The 25176-nt window shown below is 37.0% G+C and overlaps 1 protein-coding gene across 1 annotated transcript in view; it reads right to left on the minus strand.

The window, feature by feature from the left end:
* The window catches only part of POLQ (DNA polymerase theta), a 95693-nt gene that overhangs the window by 54686 nt on the left and 15831 nt on the right, over nt 1-25176 (minus strand). The window contains exons 5-10 of the mRNA XM_029283376.1: nt 24688-24904; nt 20892-21033; nt 20662-20808; nt 18889-19101; nt 1630-1772; nt 523-721 (exon numbers count right to left, since the gene is read on the minus strand). Of these exons, the coding sequence (XP_029139209.1) occupies nt 523-721; nt 1630-1772; nt 18889-19101; nt 20662-20808; nt 20892-21033; nt 24688-24904 (1061 nt within the window). The remainder of the gene's footprint in view (nt 1-522; nt 722-1629; nt 1773-18888; nt 19102-20661; nt 20809-20891; nt 21034-24687; nt 24905-25176) is intronic.

The raw sequence follows: 25176 nt of genomic DNA on the forward strand, positions 1-25176 counted from the left end.
GTTCCAATATCTCAGGGGCTCCCATAAAGAAGAGGGAGTCAAGCTATTTTCCAAAGCGCCTGAAGGCAGGACAAGAAGCAACGAGTGGAAACTAATCAAGGAGAGAAGCAACCTAGAACTAAGGAGAAACTTCCTGACAGTTAGAACAATTAACCAGTGGAACAACCTGCCTCCAGAAGCAGTGAATGATCCAACACTGGAAGTTTTTAAGAGACTGGACAGCCATTTGTCCGAAATGGTATATAGGATTTCCTGCCTGAGCAGGGGGTTGGACTAGATAACCTCCAAGGTCCCTTCCAACTTTACTATTATTATTAATATTATTATTTACTATATTACATTGCCAACATTTATGAAGATAAACATGTATATCTAATATGTATTCGATTGTAAATTCAATTACCATTTATTTATTGTAATCAGAAAATATAATTACTATAAAGTACTACAAATGTTTCCTGGTCTACATTTCCTTAACTGTAATTAAAAATATTCAATTCATATACAAATTAGCATTTTTACCCTTGCCAACATCCGTTACTGAAATCATGATGAATTCCTTCTCAAGCAGCCACTTCACACAAGTTTCAATAGATCCATCACAAATTTTCTCCTGCTCTCTCCTACAGTCCTGGAAGTCTCTCAAACTAGCTGCAAGGAGTGTACAGGATGCATAACTCTGGATGTCTTCTGAAGAGCTAGCTACTCCACTTACTATGATCTATCAGAATAAAAGGGTAATAAACATACTTGAAAAAATATAGGTTACTTTTGAAAGTTATCTTTTTAGATCGGTGCACATATCAGGAATAGTTGTGTATAGTACATTTCAAACATCTATACATCTCTGTAACTGTAAATCAATATTCCCTTTAGGATAAACGAACATATAGAAATGTATTGACATTTGATTTTTTTTTGTACCTCTTTAATCTTGAGACTGTTGGGCTATATCTTAACCATGTGTCAGAACCCATATATTATTAAGGGGAACTCTCTGTAATTCTATTTCTTCTATTACACTGAGTTCTGTCATATTCCTAGAGGGGAGGGTGGAAGACGCTGTGGGATCTTTGTTTTCTCTATCACTACAATGTATCCCTTTTGCTGTCTCTGCATACTTGCTCTTTGAACTGTCTCTCCCTTGATGTTACCTTGGGGTGAGAAAGGAATGTGCCTCTGGCTATCTGGCTTATCTCCCATTTCGGAAGGGAAGGTGCAAAGCCCCAACAACATCGCTACGAGCCTGGGAAAGACCGGTGTTATCAGCTCTTTCCCACAATGGACTTAACACCTAAGGATTGGCCCGTTTGAACTGACCAGATGAATTATTGGGGTGGGGTTTGCTGGAGACTCTTTTAACCTATTGATCTGAGCAGGAGACAGATCCTGTCTATTATGCCTATTATCAGCTTCTCCTAATAAAAGTTCCTTTTGGAAGAAACTGCTTCCATGAGTTCTGCTTTCTTAGGATGAGGTATTGAAGTGGGCCCTGACACCATGAATTTATGTTTAAGGCAATTAGAATTCCTACAAATGCATTTAGCAGCTTCATAGAAACAGTGCAAAATCTTGTTAACAAATAATATTTACATTATGAATGTTTCACTCATTCCCGGCATTACATACCTCAAGAATTGCCCGTAACATACTGGAGGTGATTCCTTCTCCCTTGAGGCTAAGCAAACAGCTACCCACTGGCTTCATATCACCATGGAGAAGAGCAATTCCTTTTGATTTTTCAGAGGGTTTACACACCAAAATACTCTCACCTGTTATATACAATGTTGTAAATTAGAAAAAGTTATATTGGTTTAACAGCAGTCCCATGCATAAATAATATTTGACTACCTAGGTCAAATGGTTGCAAGCATATTTATCCAGGACCTGGCCACTGTTATTAAGGAGCAAACCTATATTTGATCACTTATATTCTTTGTTCCCTAACTATAGCATTTTTTTACATGCTGAGCATGCTGTTCAATATTTTAATAAACAGATACATGAAAAACAACAATAAGCTTACTTGGATTTTGGACTGATTTTAGTATATACAGTTATGGCTCAAAATTAGGGTTGAAACCTGGGTATTATAAAATCAGTAAAACTTTTATTATCTGACTATTTTTCTAGTCAAAGCAGGAAGGATCACATGAAAGGACTATCAATAGCAACCAATCCTCTTAAAGACTTGTTCATGGAAAATAAAGTGATTACTTTACTTTCCAGGTGCTTGCATTATACTGAATTCCAGTATGACATGGTCTCTCTCACTCAAGTTTCCTGCAGTTTCAACAAAGCAGAGTATCTATCAATTAGGAAAATGGAAAATATAGAACCCCATGCAATCACCACTTCCAAAATGAAGCCAAATATTGAAACCTAGAAAGGGTTTTCTTAAGCCAGCTTCATTTCCAGCCAATTTACACAGGGCTATCAAGTGGCTTAAGGCTGCAGGGCTTAAAAAAACATGTTCTCGAGCACGTAATCTGACCAAAACATTACTCAGTAGAAATGTAGAATAAATAACATAACTATTCATATAAGGTTTCTCTTCTAACAGTTATTCTTTTGTTTGTTACTGCAACAATTCCATAATTATATAACTGACCAACCATGCAATGGCTTTTTAAAAATCTGAATCCTACATAATAAAGAAGCAATAGCTGCAAATTAAGGTTTGCTGACAAAACTTGGCAAATCTTGAACCAAAATAAAGTGAAAGCAAAGATTTACATTATACATTGAAAAGGTATGAAGAATGATGCTTAGCATTTATAACACTGGGATACTTTTAGCCTATTATTTGTTCAAAATAAAATGTATTAGACAAGAAATCACATTGACTTTGTTTTGTTTTCAGGACAGGGATAAGCAGGTACTAAACCGCATCTCTCGTTTATTTATTCTACCATCATGGTAATGTTGACAAATAACGGAAATTGCAGTTTAGCAACAACGAGAAGACCACATATTGCTCATGTAGATGTAATGTTATTCTACTTTGCTTGACAAGCACACTGCCTAATCTTATTTTTAAAATTATACCTCCCCTTTCCTCAGGGATTGTGGTGGGAACACCAGCTGAAGAACAGGGGTCCATCCATACTGATGGTGGTAGTGGAGGACCTTTTCGGCAAGATGGGACATTTCACCATGTTTCATGTAGGACGCACACTACAATAGTAATGGGGGACTTCAATTACCTGACATCAACTGGAGGATTAATTCTGCATCAAGTGACAGATCAAATAGGTTCCTGACCAATCTAGCTGACAACTTTGTTGACCAAAAGGTAGAGGAGGAAACTAGAGGGACAGCCATACTGGATTTAATTCTCAAGAACAGAGAAGAAATGATAAAGGGAGTTGAAACTGCAAGAAAATTGGGTGAGAGTGACCATGTCATACTGGAATTCAATATAATACAAACACAAGCAATAGAACATAATCATACCAGAGTCTTAGATTTTAAAAGAGCTGATTTTAACGAATTCACAGAGCTTGGGAAAGAGTCCTTGGATGAAAATACTAAATGGGAAACAACTCAAGAAGCTTGGAAAACTCTGAAAACTATGATCATAAAAGCCCAAACCAGCACAATGCCACTGAAAAAAAAATATCAAGAAATCTAACAAGAAACCAGCATGGTTGCACAAAGATCTCTCTGATAGACAAAAAAGACAAGTACAAAAAATGGAAAGAGGGACACATAACTAAAGCAAAATATCAGCAGATAGCCCAAATCTGCAAAGATGAAGTCAGGAAAGCAAAGGCTCAGAATAAACAAAGACTTGCAACAAAAGTCAAAGATAATTAAAATAGTCTCTTTCAACATATAAGTAACAAGAAAAAAGTCAAGGAAACAGTCGGTCCACTAAAGAGAGAAGATAGCAAGAAGGTAACAGGCAGCAGAGAGAAAGCAGAGCTTGCTTAGCTCATTCTTTGCATCGGTCTTCACACACACAAAAAATATAGCCCAATCTACCAAAAACATAACTGTAAAAGACAGATTAGAAATTATAATTAAAATAAGCAAGAAAATGGTAAGAGAACGCCTGTCTGACCTTGATGAATATAAATCACCAGGACCTGATGGATTACATCTCAGAGTTTTAAAGGAGTTGCCAGATGTCATCTCAGAACCATTGTACCATATCTTTCAAAAATCTTGGCGCCCTGGGGAACTACCTGAGCATTGGAAAACAGCTGATGTGGTTCCCATCTTCAAAAAAAGGGGGGGGGGAACCAGACCCAGGAATCTACAGACCAATCAGCCTAACATCAATACCTGGGAAGATACTGGAAAAAATAATCAAAAAACAAATCTGTGAACATCTTGAAACAAATAAAGTTATAACTAGAAGTCAGCACAGGTTTGTTAAAAATAGATCATGCCAAACCAATCTTATTTCGCTTTTTGACAAAGTGACTAATTTAGACCAGTGAAATGCTGTAGACATAGCATTTCAACTTCAGCAAGGCATTTGACAAAGTAGACCACAACTTACTTCTTGGTAAACTAGAAAAAAATGGGATAGATAGCATCATCATCAGACGGATTTGTAACTGGCTGACAAACCATACTCAACAAGTAGTCCTTAATGGTACTACATCTACATGGAGGAAAGTAAGCAGTGGGGTACCACAAGGTTCTGTCTTGGGCCCAGTACTCTTCAATATCTTCATAAATGACTTAGAGGGAATAGAACGGGAACTTATCAAATTTGCAGATGACACTAAGCTGGCGACACCCCAGAAGACAAGCTCAGGATCCAAAAAGATCTTGACAGACGTGAACACTGGACCCTATCTAACAAAATGAAATTCAATGTAGAGAAAAGTAAAGTCTTACTTTTAAGCAAGAAAAACCAAAAGTGCACATACATATTAGATGAAACCTGGCTTAATAGAAGTAACTCTGAGAAGGATCTTGGAGTCCTAATGGACAATCAATTAAATATGAGCCAACAGTGTGTGGCAGTGGCCAAAAAAGCCAATGCAATCCAAAGTTGCATTAATAGAGAGAATGAATCAAGATCATGTGAGGTACTAATACCGCTCTATAAAGCCTTAGTAAGACCACACCTAAAATACTACATCCAGTTTTGGTCACCACACTATAAAAAGATTTTGAAATTCTAGAAAGAGTGCAGAGAAGAGCAACAAAGATGATTAGAGGACTGGAGACTAAAACATATGAAGAACGGTTGCAAGAACTGGGCACGGCTAGTCTAGTGAAGAGTAAGACCAGGGGTGACATGATAGCAGTGTTCCAATATTTGAGGGGCTGTCACAGAGAGGAGAAGACAATCTATTTTTCAAAGCACCTGATGGCCAGACAAAGAACAACGTATGGAAACTGATCAAGGAAAGATTCAACTAGAAATAAGGAGAAATTTTCTGATAGTAGTGAGAACAATCAACCAATGGAACAGCTTTCCTTCAGAAGTTGTGGGTGCTTCATCACTGGAGGCATTCAAAAAGACAACCACTTGTCAGAAATGGTATAGGATCTCCTGCTTGGGCAGGGAGTTGGATTAGATGACCTACAATGTCCCTTCCAATTCTGTAATTCTGTATCTGGATGCTTTTCATTACACATAAATGGTTTATATAGTGATTTCAGATCATGGAAGTCAATTTAGTTACATGTTTTGGAAGGCATTATTCCAGCTTTTGAAGATACAAATCAATTTTTCATCAGCCTACCACCCTGTTACAAACAGGGAGGCTAAGAAGACTGACCAAATGTTGAAAGACTATTTAAGGTATTACTGTACATACAGCCAGGAAACTAGCTGTCACTGACACCATTAGCTGAATTTGCATATAATTCTATCCATGCATTAATTGAAATAGCCCTGTTCCAGGCTTTATACCGAGGCACCCAAGGGTTTTACCTGCATCCTCACAACAGGCTCTCGTCCCTGGGACCATAATTTTTCTACAGGAACAATGCGCTCTCCAAGCACTGTTGAAAGAATAGCTAGATCGACTTCCGATGGCTCGGCGGCTGCCGAAGGAGGCTTTCTGACAGCCTCCCGTCCGGGACTGCGTAAAAATCGCCAAAACAGCGCATATCAGCTGTTTGGCGGTCTGAACCTTCTCTCCGGGCAAAGGAGAGAAGGAGAGCTTACTCTGAAGTAGGAGTTGAGTTCCCTAGTCTCCCTGGGGGCTCCCAGCGAGGCGAAGGTGAGAACTCCTCCGGAGCTCAGAGTTCCTCTGCAGATCGGGATGTCTTCGCTATTTAGAGAAGCCAGACACCGTCTCCACCTCTGATGTTTTTTCTGAATTTAATTGTGAGTACTTTTAACAGACGGAGCTGTCTAGGAAACTTGGACTTTTTATAAAGAAATTATAACTTTGACTCAGAAGAATAAAGTACTCTTCTCAAATGACTGAAATCGAAAGTTAACTTTCAGGAAAAAAAAATGGCTGCGGCTTAGCCGCTTCTTTGTTCTAAAGAGACTTTCATTTTCCTTCCGGTTGTGGATTGCTACATTGTAAAGACTGTAAAGATTTTTCAAAAATTAAAGAAAAATTGAAGAAAAATCTGCTTGACTTCTTGCTGCGTTGGACTGTATATTAAGACTTTTTTCAAATTTAAGAATCGCTTCTAAACGAGTTGTAGCCTCTGCAGCACCTAAGCCAGCTGTTTCTTCTCCAGCTGTACAGACTACACATCAGAGAGCTAAAACTCCTCCACCCTCTCCTCCACCTTATATTACTTTAAAGGATTTGCAGGACTCTTTGATGCAGATGTCTAAACAAATTGTGCAACAAATGAGAGTGGAGACAGAAGAGCTTCTTGCTAAAAAGAATGATGAACTGTGTGAGAATATGTCTCAAATTTTTCAGGGCTTTGCTTTTCATATGGATCGTATAGAGGCGCGTGTGGAGGAAGTGGGAGAAAAAATGGAAGGGATGGAGGAGAGAATGGAAAAAGTAGAAGAGGGTATAGAGATTGCTCACAATGATATTGTAATGACACAATTCAGAGAGATGGAATATGCAATAAGAATCAGAGGCTTGAAAGAGGATGCACAAGAGAAATTGAGGGAAGAGGTATCAGCTGCCCTAGCGTTGGTTTTTGACTGTGATCCTGAAATTATTTATGGAGAAATAGAAAAAATATTTAGAGTCAATTCATGGGTTGCACGTCAGAGAAAACAGCCCAGGGATGTTGTTGTTTATTTTTCTAGAAAAACACATCGAAATGAAATTATACAGGCCTTTTACCAACAGAGATTTCAGATTGCTGCTCAAGACATTATACTTTTGAAAGAAATATCTTCAAAAATTTTAAGAAAAAGAAAGGAATTTGCTTTTCTAGCTCAAGAGTTGAAGAAGCAGCAAGTGCCTTTTAGATGGAAATACCAGTTGGAATGGCTTTAACATATGCTGGGAACCGTTACAGACTTAACACAGTACAGAAGGCTAAGCATTTTTATCTAACGGTTCTGAAAGCTGATTCATCTTTTACATCACCAGTTAAAGGAACAGAAGAAGGAGTGGAACAACTGATTGTGGATTTGTCTGGAGCTATGTCGCTATCTGCAGGAGATTTTCAGAATTTACAAATGTTGGAGGCAAAGGAGGATCCAAAAGATCAGAGAATGACACGTGCAGCTCACAAGCGTAAGGAAAGAGAACAGCAGAAAGAGGCTATGCCCCAAACATGTCCAACTACTTTGGAGCCAGTGGGAGGGGCTAGACCTAAAAGATCTGTCATGATGGATCTGCAAGGGATGCTTCAGAAGCTTCAAAAGCCAAAGGATGGCTAAATTAATAACTTTAAATGTTAATGGATTGAACTCACCACAAAAAAGGAGGAAAATATTTTATTATTTAAAGCAACATAAGAATGATATTATATGTTTACAAGAGACGCATATTACACTAAAAGATCAAAAGTATTTGTTTAATCCTAAATTGGGTTTACATTTTGTGGCTTCTGCCCAAAAGAAAAAAGCGGGTGTAGTTATGTCAAGAAGGAATTGATGCCAAAGTTAATAGATGCTGATGCAGAAGGAAGATTTGTGTTTGTTGAAATTATATTGAATGGGAAAAAATGTCTTCTTGTGGGTTTATATGCACCTAATTTATATCAACAACAAAAGCAATTTTTTACTCTCTTACATCAAAAGATAATACAACTGGATTATAAATCTGTTATCATGATGGGAGATTGGAATGGTGTAATAGATCCAAAAAGAGATAAAAAGACTTCTGCTAAAACTTCAATGCAAACTAAATTGCCTAAAAGTTTTTTTGCATTACAGGAAGACCTTGAGTTAAGAGATATATGGCGTGAAAGGAATATGGGAGAAAGTGATTTTACCTTTTTTTCGGATAGGCATCAATCTTACTCTAGAATTGACTTTATTTTGATTACTACTGATTTGATCTCGAGGGTTAAGAAGGTGAGGATTTTTTCTAAGATATTGTCGGACCATAGTCCTGTTTGGATGGAGATTTCAACTGATGGAGGTAGTAGAAGGACTTGGAGATTAAATGAGAATTTATTGAATTATGAAACAAATGTGCAGAAACTTAAAGACTATTTAAAAGATTTCTTTACGTTGAATATGAATAAAGGCACCTCTATATCAATGGTTTGGGATGCAAGCAAAGCAGTTATGAGGGGTGCCTTAATTTCAATGAACTCTGCTTATAAGCGAAATCAGCAACAAAAGTATAAAGATATGGAGCAAGAGATAAAAATAAAGGAAAAAGCTTTCTCCTTAAATCCAACGGATAAGAGTTTAAAGGCATCTATTATAATGCTGAAAGAACAATTTAATATGTTGCTTTCTGATCAAATTACTGTTAATTTGAAATATATGAAACAATACATTTTGCAACGCAGATAAACCTGGAAGATGGTTAGCTTACCAATTACGTAAGAAACAAAAACAAAGACTCATTGAGAAAATGAACTACAAGGGTAAAGAAGTTTTTCAACAGGACTTGATTAAAAGGGCTTTTTCAGAATATTTTTCTAAATTATATGCCTCTGAGAATATACAATCTTATGAAATAGACAATTATTCACAACAAGCAAATTTGCCTTGTCTTTCTGATGATCAAAAAGGATTGATGAATTGTTCGATTACGTTGGAAGAGATCGCAGAGGCATTTAAACAACTGAAGGTTGGTAAGGCCCCTGGTACAGATGGGTTTACCGCAATTTATTATAAAAAATTATCTGAATAAATGTTAGAACCCTTGAGATGTCTTTTTAATGATATTTTAATGGGAGGACAAATACCACCATCTTGGAGGTGTGCATTTATTTCACTTATACCAAAGGAGGATCAAGATATGACTCAGCCTAAAAATTATAGGCCAATATCTTTACTGAACACGGATTATAAGATTTTTGCAAAAATATTAGCTAATAGACTAATGCAAGTATTGAAACAGATTATTCATGTGGATCAGTCTGGATTTATAAATGGAAGATATATGAAGAATAATGTCAGACAAATTGTGAATTTGTTGGAGTACTTGGATAAAAATAATCAAATCCCGGCGGCCCTTATCTTTTTGGATGCTGAAAAGGCCTTTGATAAGTTGGATTGGCAATTCTTGCTACGGTTGGTTGATAGAATGAATTTTGGGGACAGATTTTTGTCAGCGTTAAAGGCTATCTATCAACTACAGTTTGCTCAAGTGATAGTAAATGGAGGTTTGACAGACTCAATTAAAATTGAAAAAGGTACAAGGCATTATCACCTTTACTGTTTATCCTGACTTTGGAGATTTTATTAATCAAGATTCGTGAGTCTTCACTTATAAAAGGAATAACTTTGGGTAACAATGACTATAAGCTTAGAGCTTTTGCTGATGATTTGGTTTTTACCTTGTCGCAACCAATTGATTCGGCAAGAAATTTGACACAGATATTGACGCAATATGGGAAGGTGTCTGGATTTAAAGTAAATAATAATAAGACTAAAATATTATCTAAAAATATGTTTATGAAAGATATAGAAATTTTAAGTAATGTAACTGGTTTTGAAATAGTGAAAAAAGTGAAATATTTGGGTGTTGATATTACTGCTTCTAATGCTAAATTGTATAAAAATAATTATGATAAGTTATGGAGCAAAGTTCAAAAGGATTTGATGGAGTGGAAGAAATTACAGTTATCATTATTGGGAAGAATTGCAGTGATAAAAATGAATGTTCTCCCAAAGTTCCTTTTTTTGTTCCAGATGATACCTATTTTAAAAAAGGATTCAAATTTGGAGGAGTGGCAAAGAGGCATCAACAGGTTTATCTGGCAGGGGAAAAAACCTAGGGTAAAATTTAAAATTTTGCAAGATGCACGGGAAAGAGGGGGACTTAAAGCCCCTAATTTAAAATTATATTATGATGCAGTGGTTTTAACTTGGATTAGTGATTGGATTAATTTAACTAATAGAGATATTTTGATACTTGAAGGTTGGGATTTATATTATGGATGACATGCTTATTTATTTTTTGATAACAAAATTGATCGTGTTTTTAAATCTCATATTTTGAGAGTTGCACTTTTGAGAGTTTGGAAAAAGTATTCTTATAAGGTAAACTTAAAAATCCCAATGTGGGCTATTCCGGAACATGCAATACAAGGAATTATAAGAGGTGTAAAATTAGAAGGAATTGTTTATAAAGATCTACTCATGTTAAGAGAACAGGACTGGCAAATTAAATCATTGGATGAGTTAAGACAGGATAATGTACTCCAGTCCTGGTTTTTATATTTTCAATTGGTTGAGAGATGGCATATAGATCAAAAATTGGGTTTAACTGTAGAAGATGTGAACTTGATAAAACAGATTAAAGATCAAAGTAGAGCCCATATTAGGAGAATATATAGTGTTTTGATAGAATTTGATTCGGAAACAGAACTAGTTAAAGATTGTATGATTAAATGGGCTCAAAATATTCAAGAACCAATAATGTTAGAAACTTGGGAAATAATTTGGGTAAGAAATGTCAAGTTCACCCAAGCACAGAATTTAAGGGAAAATTTCTATAAGATGTTTTATAGATGGCATTTGGATCCCCAAAAATTGTCTTGCATGTATCCGAATTTGCAACCAAAATGTTGGAGATGTGATAGTATGGATGCTACTTATTATCATATTTGGTGGACATGTAGGGATGTTAAAGCCTTTTGGATTAAGATTTGGTGGAATATTCAACAGATATTTAAGAAAAAGATAAAATTTACACCGCAGTTATTTTTACTGGGTATTATGGATAATTTGGATCAAAAAGAAATGAAATTGATGTTGTACTGTATAACAGCAGCAAGGACATTAGTTGCTCAAAATTGGAAAAAAAAGATGTTACCAACTATGGATGATTGGAGACAGAAAGTATCGTATTTTGCAGAGATGGCAAAAATATCCACGTACCTGAAGGATCATTCTCAGGAGAAATTTATCTCAATGTGGAGAAGATGGATAGATTATATTCAGAGAAAGTATGAACTGAATAATTATCATGTAGCTTTTGATTAAAAAATTTTTTAAAAAATATATACAAATATTGATATATTTTTAAAAAAAATTGTATGTATTTTAACGTTATTTTAGAGTCACAGTAAGTTTATACTAGTGTGTAGTAATATTGAATAGTTTTGAATAGAATTGGATTATTGTGTGTTTATTTCCTGGATTAGCTCTGGGAAGTCCTGGGGAGGGGAGGGGGGAAAGGGATAGGTTTGTATTGTAGATTTATATGTATTGTAGATTTTTTAAAGAGGTGTCCGGTGGGTACCCCAACTGCACCAGACAGGATGGTTGAGAGAAGAAGGGAGGTAGGAGAGAGGGAGGAAGGAGGAGAGGTTGTAGGACTGGGAGGAGGAAGGTGTGGTAAGTGAAAGAGGGGGGTGCAGGGGGGGACACCGGACACTTCCGTGAATGTATTGATTAGTGTTATTTTCTTGGTTGATATTGTGATAAAAGATTTATGTTTTTGTTTTTAATTGAAAAATCAATAAAAATTTTAAATTAAAAAAAAAAAGAAAGAATAGCTAGATCAAGCTAAACAGTCTTACAAAAAGTTTGCAGATTCCCCTTGGCAAGAGGGACTGACAAATGCGGAGGAAGATAATGTGTGGCTGCCTACCAAATTTTTAGCCTTTTCTTAGCCCTATTAAGGCCCTATGACAGGTCAATATTGTGACCTTTCATTTGTAATTGCTATCTATGAAAGTGAATCCAGTTTTCAGCATTCTTTGCTAGTAAAGGAAGCACCACTAAACACTTTGAAATCACAACAGCATCTATTCCTCCCACACACAAACACACAATGATTGTTGAAGGCAAAAATGAGTTCAAAGTGGAAGAAATATTGGAATCAAGGAGAAAGGAATACAGAATTTGATTCACTGGAAAGGCTACCCAGTTTATGGGAAAATACAAGGTATGTGCATGCTCCAAAATTAATATAATTGTTTTACCAGCACCTCCCAGACAAATTAAGTCCTTCCATGCTCCCAGAATCCTTCAATCTCAGAATCTAAGGAGGAACAAGTTAATGAATGGGTTAGCCATTCAGAGGGCGACCATCTATGGGGAGACATCATGATTGGCAAGGCTCTGCCTTCAACATCCGGGTCTTCACTCTACAAGGGAATGGGGGAAGGACCTTTCTAATTGACTAGATATGTTTCAGGAAGAATCACCTGACTGGGAGGATTCATACAATCAGGATTCCTTGGACTTGGATAGCTTTTCTGATACATTATCGCTACCCCCACTGCCCAGTTCCCATCACAAGGGAAATAGCTGAGCTCTTTTTGGATCATGGAAGAAAAGGGGGGTGCTATTTAGAGAGGGATTGATGTGTGGGCCCCTCAAGGAGGAGTAAGGAGACATTGTAGCATGAAGTTGATTTGGGGGAGGAAACATCTGAGAGCAAATCCTTAAAATTATGTCTGCCATTTCTCAAAGGAAGGCAGTCAAGTCTAATAATATTTTTGTAAATGGGTATTCAAGGATAAATGAATTTCTTTGGCCTATTCATGGAGTTGTTCTAGTTGCTTGTGCTTGACAGGGATTGAAAAATGGAGTACCTGGGGTAGTTGCCTTTCATACAACTTCTGAGATAGGTTAGGCTGACAGAAAGTAACCCAATGAGAGGGTTCACCCCAGGTGTCATGGTGACACGGATGAAAGAAACCGGAGCTCCGGTTTCCTAGTCCGATTTTGCTTTGTCTGGAGACCCAGAGAGGTCGGAAAGTCGCCCTAGGAGGAGGAAGGGAAACCTTGGGAGTTCGGAGCCAAGGGTGGTTGGCCCAGATGGACCGAGGGAACTCTTTAAACAGACGGGAGAAAGGCTGCCAGCAAATACACAGATAGCCCAAGCCATAGATAGCCGGGGAAGAAGTGAAGAACCACGGCAGCACCGCCAAACAGCTGACTGTCAACAATGTGTGAGATCTGGGTGAGATTGTTCTTAATATCTCTTCCCTATGGATTTTTAAAATATAAATCCCTGAATTGGATAATTTTTAAAAGTAAAAACCCCAGGAGGACTCAGGAACAAGAGAGTTAAAAGCGGCGAGAAATCTGAAATTGGGAACAAAATTAAGGAATATAAAAAATATGCAGAAAAGATTTGAGACTGATTAAAAAAAATAATTTTTTTGGCTAACTTTTTTGATTTGGGAAGATTTTTTTACTTTGTTATGAAAGAGCATTTTAAATAATGTTTTATTACTCGATAGAGACATTACAATTAATGAGGACATCTAGTGGTGAAGATATTACAATAATACAGAAAGAATCAGAAGAGTGATGACTTTGAAACAACACCTGTGCTAAACAAAGAACATTCTGTGACTCTACAAAAAAAAGTTTTTTAATATATCTTTTAACTCTAGACATAACTATTATAGAAACTATTTAGAAACAGAGGTGTGTGGGTGTGTGTATGAACTGGCAGAAATATGTGGACTACACTTATGCAGTTGCCTTTTTTGTTGTTGTTGGATTATAGCTTAAAGCAGTTGGCCCTTTTTTAAACTTGAATTATAGCCTAATGCAGTTGGCTCCCTTTTAAATTTGGATTATAGCCTAAAGCACTAGGCTCCTTTTTAAAGTTGGATTATAGCCTAAAACAGTTGGCTCTTTTTAAAGTTGGATTATAGCCTAAAACAGTTGGCTCTTCTTAAAGTTGGATTATAGTCTAAAGTAGTGGGATTTTTTCTAAAGTTGGATTATAGCCTAAAGCAGTGGCTTGTTTTATTTTCTTTTTTCTTTTTCTCTCTTCTCCTTGTGGATTTACAAAACTTGCTTGATTGAACAATGAGTGTAACGAACCTCACTAAAATTACAAAAAAAACCTGCTTCTGCACCCTCTTCTGGAACATCTAGTCCAGCAAGTCAGGGATATATTGAAGCAATGTTACAACAAGAGAAGGCAAATAATATCCAAAAAGGGATGCCCACAACTTTACAACTAATGCAAGAAATGATGCAGAATAATCACCAAGAAAGAAAAAGCAATCTTGATATGCTAAATGAACAAATGCTTGATATAAAGAAACAATTTGAGGTTCATCAACAAATGATTCTTAAAAATGAACAAAGAATTCAGAAGGTGGAAGATCAAACAGAAGATACTGGGGGGGGGGACTGAAGCACTAATGACAGAGAATGAAAGATTAGAACAAGCAAATCAAAACTTAGAAGGAACAGTCACTGCCATGGAAATGGAGAAAGCTGTACACTATTTGATATTCCAGAACATATCCGAAGATAAAGAGGAAGATATAGCAAAAGTGATTATTAATCTATTAGCAGAGGCCCTAAAAATTGAAAGATTGGAGATGCAGCAAGAAGTGGATGAAATATTTAGAATGAACTCAAGTTACGCGAGGAAACACAAATTGCCCAGAGAAGTCCATGTAAGATTTATGAAGTAAACAACAAGGGATGAGATATTAAGAAGAGTTAGAGGTGACCTATTAACAATATATAGAAATAATAGTGCTGAAACAGATTCCCAAGAGAATACGGGATACTCGAAGACAATATCATTTCTTGACTACAAAGCTGATTTGAAATGGAGTAAATTTTAGATGGCTGATGCCAGAAGGGATTGGATTCAGTGTGGAAGGCAAAGGATTTTGATGAAAGATATAGAGCATTTCTGGGAGAAAGAACACAATATCAACAAGATGATGGAAGAAGCCAGAAACAGACAGAACAAACAGTAGAGAAAACAACTACACAAGTGGAAGAAGAAAAAGAGAAGATGAATCAAGAAGATGAGGGAACAGTAAGAGAGCAGAGGATTACAAGATCAACAAGACCTAAATATAAGTAAATCAAAATGGAGAAGGAAAATGGAATTTTTTCAGTGAATATAAATGGATTGAATTCCCTATCAAAAAGAAAAAGAATTTTCAAACAACTACAGAAATTAAACATTGATATAATTTGTTTGTAAGAGACACACATAAAAAAAAACAACATTATGAATTTTTGGAAAATCCAAAATTTGGAAAACTTTATTACACATCAGCTCAACAAAAAAAAGGGGGAGTAGTTATATATGTTAAAGAGACAATAGATTCCAAAATGATTTATGCAGATGAAGAAGGAAGAATACTAATGGTAGAAATATTTTTAAATCAAAATCAGATTTAACAAACAAGAAGAATTTTATCAAAACCTTCACAGAAAAATAGTAGACATGGAATATCAAAATATATGCTTAATTGGGGATATCAATGCAATAGTAGATGGGACATTAGATTATAAAAGCAATAAATCAGGGAAACAAGGAAGAAAAAGATTACCTAAAACTTTTTTTTTAACACGATAGAGGAAATTGGTGTACAAGATATTTGGAGAAACGAACCCAGGAAAATCACAATACACATTTTATTCTAATAGTCATAAATCTTGGTCTAGAATTGATATGATTTCGATGATACCTGAATTAAGGGTTAATATGCAGGAAATTGAAATAGAATTAGGTATTTGGGCAGATCATAATCCTCTAAAAATGGTGTGGAAAGGAATGCAGAAAAAATTAAGATGGACTTTGAATCAATCTATATTAAAAGAAAAAGAATTTATAGAATTAGCAACAAAAGAAATGGAATTTTTCTTCAAAGAAAATAAAAAAGAAGATACATTACAAAATGTATGGGATACAGCCAAAGCATATTTTTGAGGCATAGCGATAACATACATGGTGGAAAAAAAATAAAGTAAAGAAACAACAATGTCAGTTGTTAAGAGAAGAATTTAAAAAATTAGAATTTGAACTACAAATAAAACATAAACTAAATTTAATAGAATCAGAAAAACTGGCACAGCAAATTAAAAGGGCAAAGCAAAACTTTTTGAAAATGCAAATAAACCAGGAAGATGGTTAGCTTATAAACTTAAAAAACAGGAGAAAAAATTGATAAACAATTTAGTAGATAAAAAGGCTGTTTACAATTTAAAAATGAAGCAATAAAAATATAATTAAAGAATACTATGAGAAACTGTATGTTAAGGAAGAAACTCCACGAGGTAGAAAATGACTCAATATATGGAAGAAAATAATTTACCAAAAATTCCAGAAAATTTCAAGACTATTAAATGAAAAAATAACAATGATGGAACTGACAGAGGCAATAAAAAGACAAAAAAATGAAAAAACACCAGGGCCAGATGGACTTCCAGCAGAGTCTATATAAATAAAAATGTAAATGTTCGTTTGTTCAAAATCTTAAATCTCCGAAAGTTCTTCACCGATTGCTTTGAAATTTTGACACAATGTTGCATTCGAATACGCGCGTGTTTTTATATACCTACTATTATATAGATGTCACACCTGTGACAGGTAAAAACATGCTTTTTTGAAAAACAGCGCCATCTGTTGGACGTAAAAGCAATTTTACATAAACAAAAACATATTACAAACTTTCTCTTTTCTTTCTTTTCCATTTAACCAGACTGAGCCACAACAACGTGTGGCCGGGTACAGCTAGGTTTTTATAAATGCTTACAAGATACACTAAGTTTACCATTGAAAGATGTATGTAATGAACTTTTATTGGAGGCAAAACTCCCAAATACATGGACAGAAGCAAATGTTACCAAAAGAGGACTCAGATTTGACACTGATAAAATACTATAGACCGATATCACTATTAAATGTGGACTACAAAATCTTCACTTCAATAATAGCTATGGGGCTGAAAAGATTTTTGACTGAATTTATACATTCAGACCAAAACGGATTTTTGCCAGAGACAAATAAAAAATAATTTGAGAGTAATACTAGACATATTGGAATATTATGAACTACATCCAGAGAAACAATTGGCATTAGTATTTTTAGACGCCCAAAAGGCATTTCTTGGCCATTTATGATTCAACAACTAAAAACAATGGACTTTAGTCAAAACTTTATAAATACAATTCAGTCAATATATCAGAAATAAACAGCAAAACTGATTGTAAATGGGGATTACACAGAGAATTTTGATACACGAAAAGGCACAAGACAAGGATGTCCATTATCCCCACTGCTATTTATCTTAATTTTGGAAGTTTTAAATAGAAACATTAGGCAAGATCCAGAAATTAAAGGATTGAAAATAAAAGGTGAAACCTATAAATTGCAAGCATTTGCACATGATTTTGGTATTCATTCTAGACCAGACATGTCAAACTCGCGACATCACGTGACGTTGCGCAACGTATCGGGAAAGTTTTGTCATTGCCGATGAAAATAAATATATTGCTAAAAATTCTATTTTTGTTTCAAATGATACTTATAAAACTGGAGAAAAAAATCTTTGAAGAGTTAAACTTTCTAATTCAAAAATTTATCTGGCAAGGAAAGAAAGCTACAATTGCAAATGTTACAAGAAGCCAAGGGAAATGGAGGTTTTGGCTTGCCAGAATGGGTTTTATATTATCAAGCGTCACTACTAACATGGGTAAAAGAATGGATAACTCTTAGAAATAAAAGATTGCTGTACTTGGAAGGACATGACCTACAACTTGGTTGGCACGCTTTTTTATGGTATGCAAAAAATAAAATACATAAATACTTCCAAAACCACTATATTAGAAATGCATTATTATTAACATGGGAAAAAATAAAATGTAAAATCTGTTTGAAAATTCCAAAATGGCTTTCAACAATGGAAGCATTTGTACATCCAAATTAGTCAGTCTTGATAAAATATGGAGATATAAAGATATTCTAAATCCTGAAGAAAACTTAAAATCCAGGCAAAAGATTGAAAATCAGGACATTGATTTAACATGGTGGTCACATTTACAAATGCAAGTCAGATACAACAAAAATATTAAACAGTATGGATTTTATAAAGAGCAGACTATGTTTGATCAAATATTACTAACTTCCGATGAAAAATTAATTTAAAAATGTACGATTTCTTATTAAATCTCAAAATGGAAGATGAACAAGTAAAAGAGACAATGATAGTATGGGCAAAGAATTTTGAATATGATATAGACTTAGAGAAGTGGCAAAGTTTGTGGGAAAGAAACTATAAATTGACAATGTCAGCTTCATATAAAGAAAACTTATTTAAAATGTTCTATAGATGACACTTGCCACCACCAAGATTAGCAAAAAAAATTAAAATATGTCAGAGAAATGTAAACACAAATCAGGTACTTTTTATCATATATATAAAGAACCATGTGATAACCATGATAGAATTGTAGAAATTGTAGAAAAATTGTATCTTTCTACAACTATCTGGGTCACTGATACACCTTATAGATTGCATCCTAGGAGAATTTATTCTACAAGAAATGTTTTGGACTTTAAAGTATCATAAGATTCATGTTGTTCTAGTTACAAACATAAACAGGTAAAGGGCTCTAAATGCATTTACCTATAGTATCTACTCCTTTCCTTCCAGCTCTTCCAGCCATTTGTTTGTATGTCAAGATATCCAACAGTCTGCTACCAAATACAGGAGTTCGGATAATTACCCGACGTGCAGGCAGATTTACCCCCGAAGAAAGTGTAGAAGTGGCTATTAAAACTCGTAGGACACCTTGACGGAAAGCTACTTCAATTATGTCTCGTTCATCAAATGTCAAACCTGAAAAATAGTTTAAGATAAATATGCTTTATAAGTTTAATATATAGGTAGCATTTTTCACTTTCATTAAAAAATTCAATTAGTTTACAATAAAATGGTAAAAATTATAATTAAACAATACTGGAAGAGAAAACAAACAAAAATATCCTCCCTGCTCTTGATCATGAGATCATTCTAAAACAAAAAAGACGCTCCTCTGTACCACTGCTACCTGAGCGATGGTGACTCATGGCATCCACAACAAAATAGTTTTGTTCACTATTACAGTCAAAAGCCCACAATACAGGATATTTTTAAAAGCACAAAACCCAGACAAAAACAACTTATAACAGCTCAGATGAAAATCAAAACATGCAAACCTTTACTGAAATTAAGCACATTGAATTTTCCTAATCAGGAAATGTTTGGGGCAAACATAAATGTAAAAGTTTGTTACACTGTTGGAGATGCCCAACATTTGGTCTAAATAAAAGTCATAAAAACAGAATTTGAATCCCCTATCTGGAAAACAACTCCTTCCTGCCTTTAATTTCAAACTTATTTGAAAAATGTGTGTTGTTCTTAACATCCATCACTAACCTCAACTCATTCTGAGGTTTAGCTTTTCTGATACCTTCTATATTTTCAGAATTACTTCTATGTACTTTTAGTGACATACCCCTCTTTCCTTTTTTATGTGTTCTTTTCAATTTGTAGATATTCACTTAATGATTTTTCTAACCATATTAGCTTTTGCCATCCTCCATTTTTTCCTTTTAGGATATCCTTTTGTGCCTTAATTATCTCTTTTTTGTTGCCATCTATTTTTTTGTTCCTTTTACAAACAACTTTGACTTCATGGAATCCTACTGACTTCATTAAAGTGTATAGTCTCAAGGTACATACCATACATGCACAATTTCTGTTAATATTGACAATTCCAATATTACATGCTTCTTCCTGCTTGCAATTCCTACAATTTTCTGAATTGCTTATTGTGTACATGCCAAAACTCATGTGATTCTGCTGAGATGTTGGTTCCCTGCCTGGTGGAATTAAAACAAAAGTCACCAGTGCTGATACCTTTATTAGTTCTGGTTAATTTAATCCTGATCCTCTTAACAGTGCTACCAAGTTCATTACCTTGGATTTCTCTTCAACATGAATATTTTTAACATGCAAGGCAATTCTTCCTCAATTCCCGTTACTTCTGTGCTATTTGAATAAGTCTGTTTCTTCAATTGTTCTATTCTACAATAATCATAAGAATCTTCCCATCATATTTTAGTTCATCTCTTATTTTATCTCCATATTTTTATTGTATAGACCACAATGGCCACAATTTATGTCAATATTTAGTGGCTTCATAATCTCAGCATAATTACTACCTCATTTCCTTCTTCTACCTGAATAGGAGTTTATCTGAAATTTTTACCACCAGTTTTATTTCAAGTCATCACCAGTTTAAGGCCTACAGAGCAAACCAAATGTGTTTTAGACATATTCTTTTCCATCTTTACATGGTCACAACCATGCTAGAAATTTCACACCTACTGATAAGCATGATAATAAAAAGTGTACCTGCATGGTGAAAAGCAACTCCCCATTTGATGGTCCGGTGAAGCACACTGTCCAAGCCAGAAGGAGACTGCTTTAACTGAATCAACAACTTTTCTATCCCTTCCTGGCACAGCGTAACAGGTGAAAGAGTTGACATCTTTTGAAGATCTTCAAAAAGGAAAACAGCCTTAAAACCTTATGCTTTCTCTCCAACTTCCTTCTCTTCTTCTATCCCTTACTCTTTGACTTACTCTTTTGTTGAATACTGCAGAATTCCCTGGCAATGATGTCTGCTAATTTCTCACACCAATTCTTTGTTGGACAAAATACAAGAACTGAATGTCCATCCTGGACTGTCTCATAACACAGAGTCACCACATGGTCCTCATCTCCCTAAACAATTGTAGAAAGTGACAATTACATATTAGGGCTATGGAAATAAAATGGAAGGTTTAAATATAAAATTATTTAAGACATAAAACAAAGAGGATTAGGATTGCCTGAGTTGTATTTGTAAATTGTATTTTGCAGCCTGATGTTTGGGGGTGCTGTTGAGAAATAAAAGAATGTTATAATTAGAAGAACACAACCTGAGATTTGGATGGTTTTGCTTTTTAATGCACAAGAAAGTTAAAGAAAATGTAGAAAGTTAAAGTAAATCATGTTAGGAGTGCCATACTGAGAATATGAAATAGATATAAACCCAGGCTGTGTCCAAAAATGTCTTTACTGATTTCAGCACAAGAAGCATTTCATAGAAAAGAAACAGCAAACAAAGACAAACAGTTAACATATCAAGATTTGCTACTACAGGACCATGTAGAACTGAAGATGAAGTCAAACAGTTCACTACAGCTGGAGTTAGTTGTCAATGGTTTTCATATATATCTAAAATTAAGAAAAAGATTTAATATAGATTTAAAATAATTGGAATTGAAAAACATAAAACAAAATTTGAAATTGATTTGTTTACAAGTGATAAATATATGATTGCTAGGATGTATAAATATTTGCTGATATTTGAAACCGAATAACAAGTTAAAGAGTGCATGATAAAATGGTTAAGAATATTGATTATAAATAGACAATTTATAACAATTGTTTCAGAGATATTTCCTTATCTACCTTGCTCTCCCCAAATGCCCTCTGTGATCCTTGATGCACCTTGCCTGCAGCTCCCTGAAAACTTCCTGACTCACATGGTGCTTCTCAGGCAGCCCCTCCCGTGTACTTCCTTATCCACACACTCTTCCCGGCCAGTGCCATACCCTGCACACCCTCCCAACCTCCGTGGGAGGTACTGCGCAGGTTAGGAAGCTGTATGGAGGTCCATGAGTTGCTGTGTGGGACAGGGAAGGTATACAGGGGGGCTGTGTGAGGTGGAAAGGATGTGGAGTGGTGTGGGACAGAACAGGAATGGTGTATGTGTAGTGCAGTCTGTGTTGGAGAGTGCATGGAGTGATATGGGTTGGGTGCATGGGGGTGTGAGAGAGATGGTGCGCATGCAAGGAGATTCAGCATGGGTCAAGAAAGATACACAGTAATGTGCAAGTGGCAGCACAGCGTGAGCACAGAGGGGATTGGGGAGATTCTACAGATGGGGAGACTTTGCTTCCGGAAGCTCGCATGATTAAGTTTACACTTCCTGCCAATCTCTCCACTGACATGAGGAAGCTGTCAGGAAGCAATGGAAATGACAGACATGAAGGCCAAGGAGAGGAGAAGAGAGCTGGCAAGGAGAATGAGAGCAAAGGAAAGGAAGACCCGAGAGACAGGTTCAGCCGGGGAGGAGGAAGAGGAGGAAGAGAAAGGGGGAATGCGAAGACTGATAGGGAGGAGGGAGGCTCTGGACGGGGATTCACCCGCCCACGAACGAAGGAGGGGAGGGGCAGCCCACCGGACTACCCCGCGCCAGCGACGACAGCCCGATCGCCCCACTCTGTAGCCCTGATAGATCTGAGTCAGGGAAGAGGAGATGGACATGGGGGCAAGGAGAGGGGGACCAACAGGGAGAATGGAGGGAAGGTAGAGGAAAGTGTAAGAGATACGGGCAATGGAGAAAGGGGGAGAAGCCTGAAGGTTGATAGGGAGGAAGAGAACTTCAGACGAATGGCCACTCCCTTGGGTACGAGGGAGGAGGAGAACAAGCCATCAAGCCATCCCACACTAGTGAGAGCAACCCGGCCACCCCACCTCATATCCCCGACAGAGCCGGACCAGAGAGGAGGGGATAAGCATGGGAGTAAGGAGAGGGGGACTAGTAGTGAGAGTGAAGAGAAGAAGAAGGTGAAAGCAAGAGATACAGTCAGCAAAAAAAGGGGGGGAGATGGGAAAGCTGGTAGGGAAGCAGAGGACCCCAGACGAGTAGTTACTCGCTCATGGGCGAGGGAGGAAAAAAACAGGCTGCCAAGCCACCCCGCGCTAGGGAGGACAACCCGATTACCCCACCCAGCAATTCCAACACACCAGGACCATGGAGGAGACAGATACGAGGGCAAAGAGAAAGGAGCCGAAGAAGGGAATGGAAAGAAGAGAGAAGACGTGGGGGGTGCAGGGAGTGGGAGAAGCAGGGGCAGCGCGAAAGTGGGCGAGGGGACAGGGAAAGCAACAAAGGCGGCCACGCATAAGAAGGAGGCGAAGGATGAACCACCGGGCCGATTCACGGCAGCGGGGATATCCCGACCACCCTACCCCAGCCGCCCCAGCCGCCCAGATACGAAGGAGGAAGAAAGGAAAACATCGGGCCACCCCTCGGCATTGGTGGCGACCCGGCCACCCCACCCCGCGACTCCACCGCGCCCGAGCCAGTTTGAAGTAGGGTTCCCCCTCCCGAGAACCAACGACTGGATTAGGAACAGCAGGCAGGGAAATGGGAAAATACGACCTAGGTATGATGACATTAGTAAGAGAGACGGGCAGGAGGGGGGGGAGAGGAAGAGGGCTAGTAAGGTGAATGAAGGGAAAGAGGAGGTAAAGAAGGAAGGTGAACCTAGCCGGTCTGGATGGGATGAACGGAAGAACGATAAGAGTGGGGTGTGGAGAGACGTAGGGAGCACGGGATACATGACCGCAGGAAGAGGGGAGGGAGCGGCTTGTGGGAACGACAGTGGGGCAACTAAAGCCAGCGGGGGTCCAGGAAAGAGAGTGGGCATCCCGAACCAGGTAGATCTGACTAATGGAAGGAACAAGAACGTAGGACTACAGGGGCAAGGAGAGCAGGGGATACGATTGAGGAAAAGGGAAAAAGGGGGGAATGCCCCAGCCACTCCTAGCCCGCGAGCAAATGAACCGGATGAAGGCAACCGTGTGGATAAGCCTTGCAGGATAGGAACAGCTAATGGAGGAAAAGTCACCGCCGGAGCACAGCTGATGCAACTAGGACCGGTAACCAGGTCCAAAAGCCGTGTGCAGACCGTGTTTGACCTATAAAGACTCTCCCATAGACTGGCTGATTAAGCCCTGATGATGTCAGCAGAACGCTGACGAAAGCTCGGCATTGGTATAGCGGCATTAAACTCATATAGTTTAATGATTTTACCCTGGTGTTCGTTTTATTTATTTATTTGTTTTGGCATGGATGCACCCAGGGATCATGTTTTTAGTATAATTACCAACATATAGTATACTATATACTACTGTATACAGTAATATATAGATATGAACAGACCAATGGGAAAGAATTTAAAAGGACTGAAATTCACATTGTGACACTATTTAAGAGAGGAATTTTACAAAATAATGTGCTGTTGGCATATGACACCAGAGAAATTATCTAAGGTGTATAAAAGTATTTTTAGTCAGTACTGGAAAAGTGAAAAACATAAAAGGTTATTTTTACCATACATACATGTGGGACTTGTGAAAAAGTAAAAAAAAAAAAGAATACAAATACATATAATGATACAAAGAATTTTAAAGACAAATATTCAGATGAAACCAGAACTTCTTTTATAATAGTATAAAAATATCAATATACATAAAATGTTGCCATAATTTTATATAAAAAAGTAATATTGCATCAAACTAATTCTCAGTATGGGCAAATACCTTAATATTCAGTACAGGTTGAATTTCTCTCACAACTGCATTTGAAGAGTCATAAATCTTATTGCCAATTTTTACTTGTTCCAGAAGGGGTACTGGACGGAAGTCTGTGTGGTACAATTCTGCATTTAGCCAGGAAGCCAGTAGATCCAAATTAGGAAGGGTGGCACTCATTCCTATGATCTGTATTTTATTACAAAAAGACTCTTCCATGATTTGTCTGCAGGAATAAACAAATTTTGAAAACTGATTCCACTGCATATTTATTTATAGAATTTATTAACATATTAAATGTGGGTCTCCTCAGGGTGCCGTCAGCCAGACAGTGCCGGCTGGCGACCCCCAGGGGGAGGGCCTTCTCGGTGGGAGCCCCCACCCTCTGGAACGAACTACCCCCAGAGATCCGGGTGATCCCGGATCTCCCCTCCTTCCGCCGCGCCCTAAAGACATGGCTTTTTCAACAAGCGGGTCTGGCCTAGGGAATTTTAGCGG

This window comes from Protobothrops mucrosquamatus, unplaced genomic scaffold (genome assembly GCF_001527695.2).
Source record: "Protobothrops mucrosquamatus isolate PMUCROS unplaced genomic scaffold, P.Mucros_1.0 scaffold69, whole genome shotgun sequence".
Lineage (NCBI taxonomy): Eukaryota > Metazoa > Chordata > Lepidosauria > Squamata > Viperidae > Protobothrops > Protobothrops mucrosquamatus.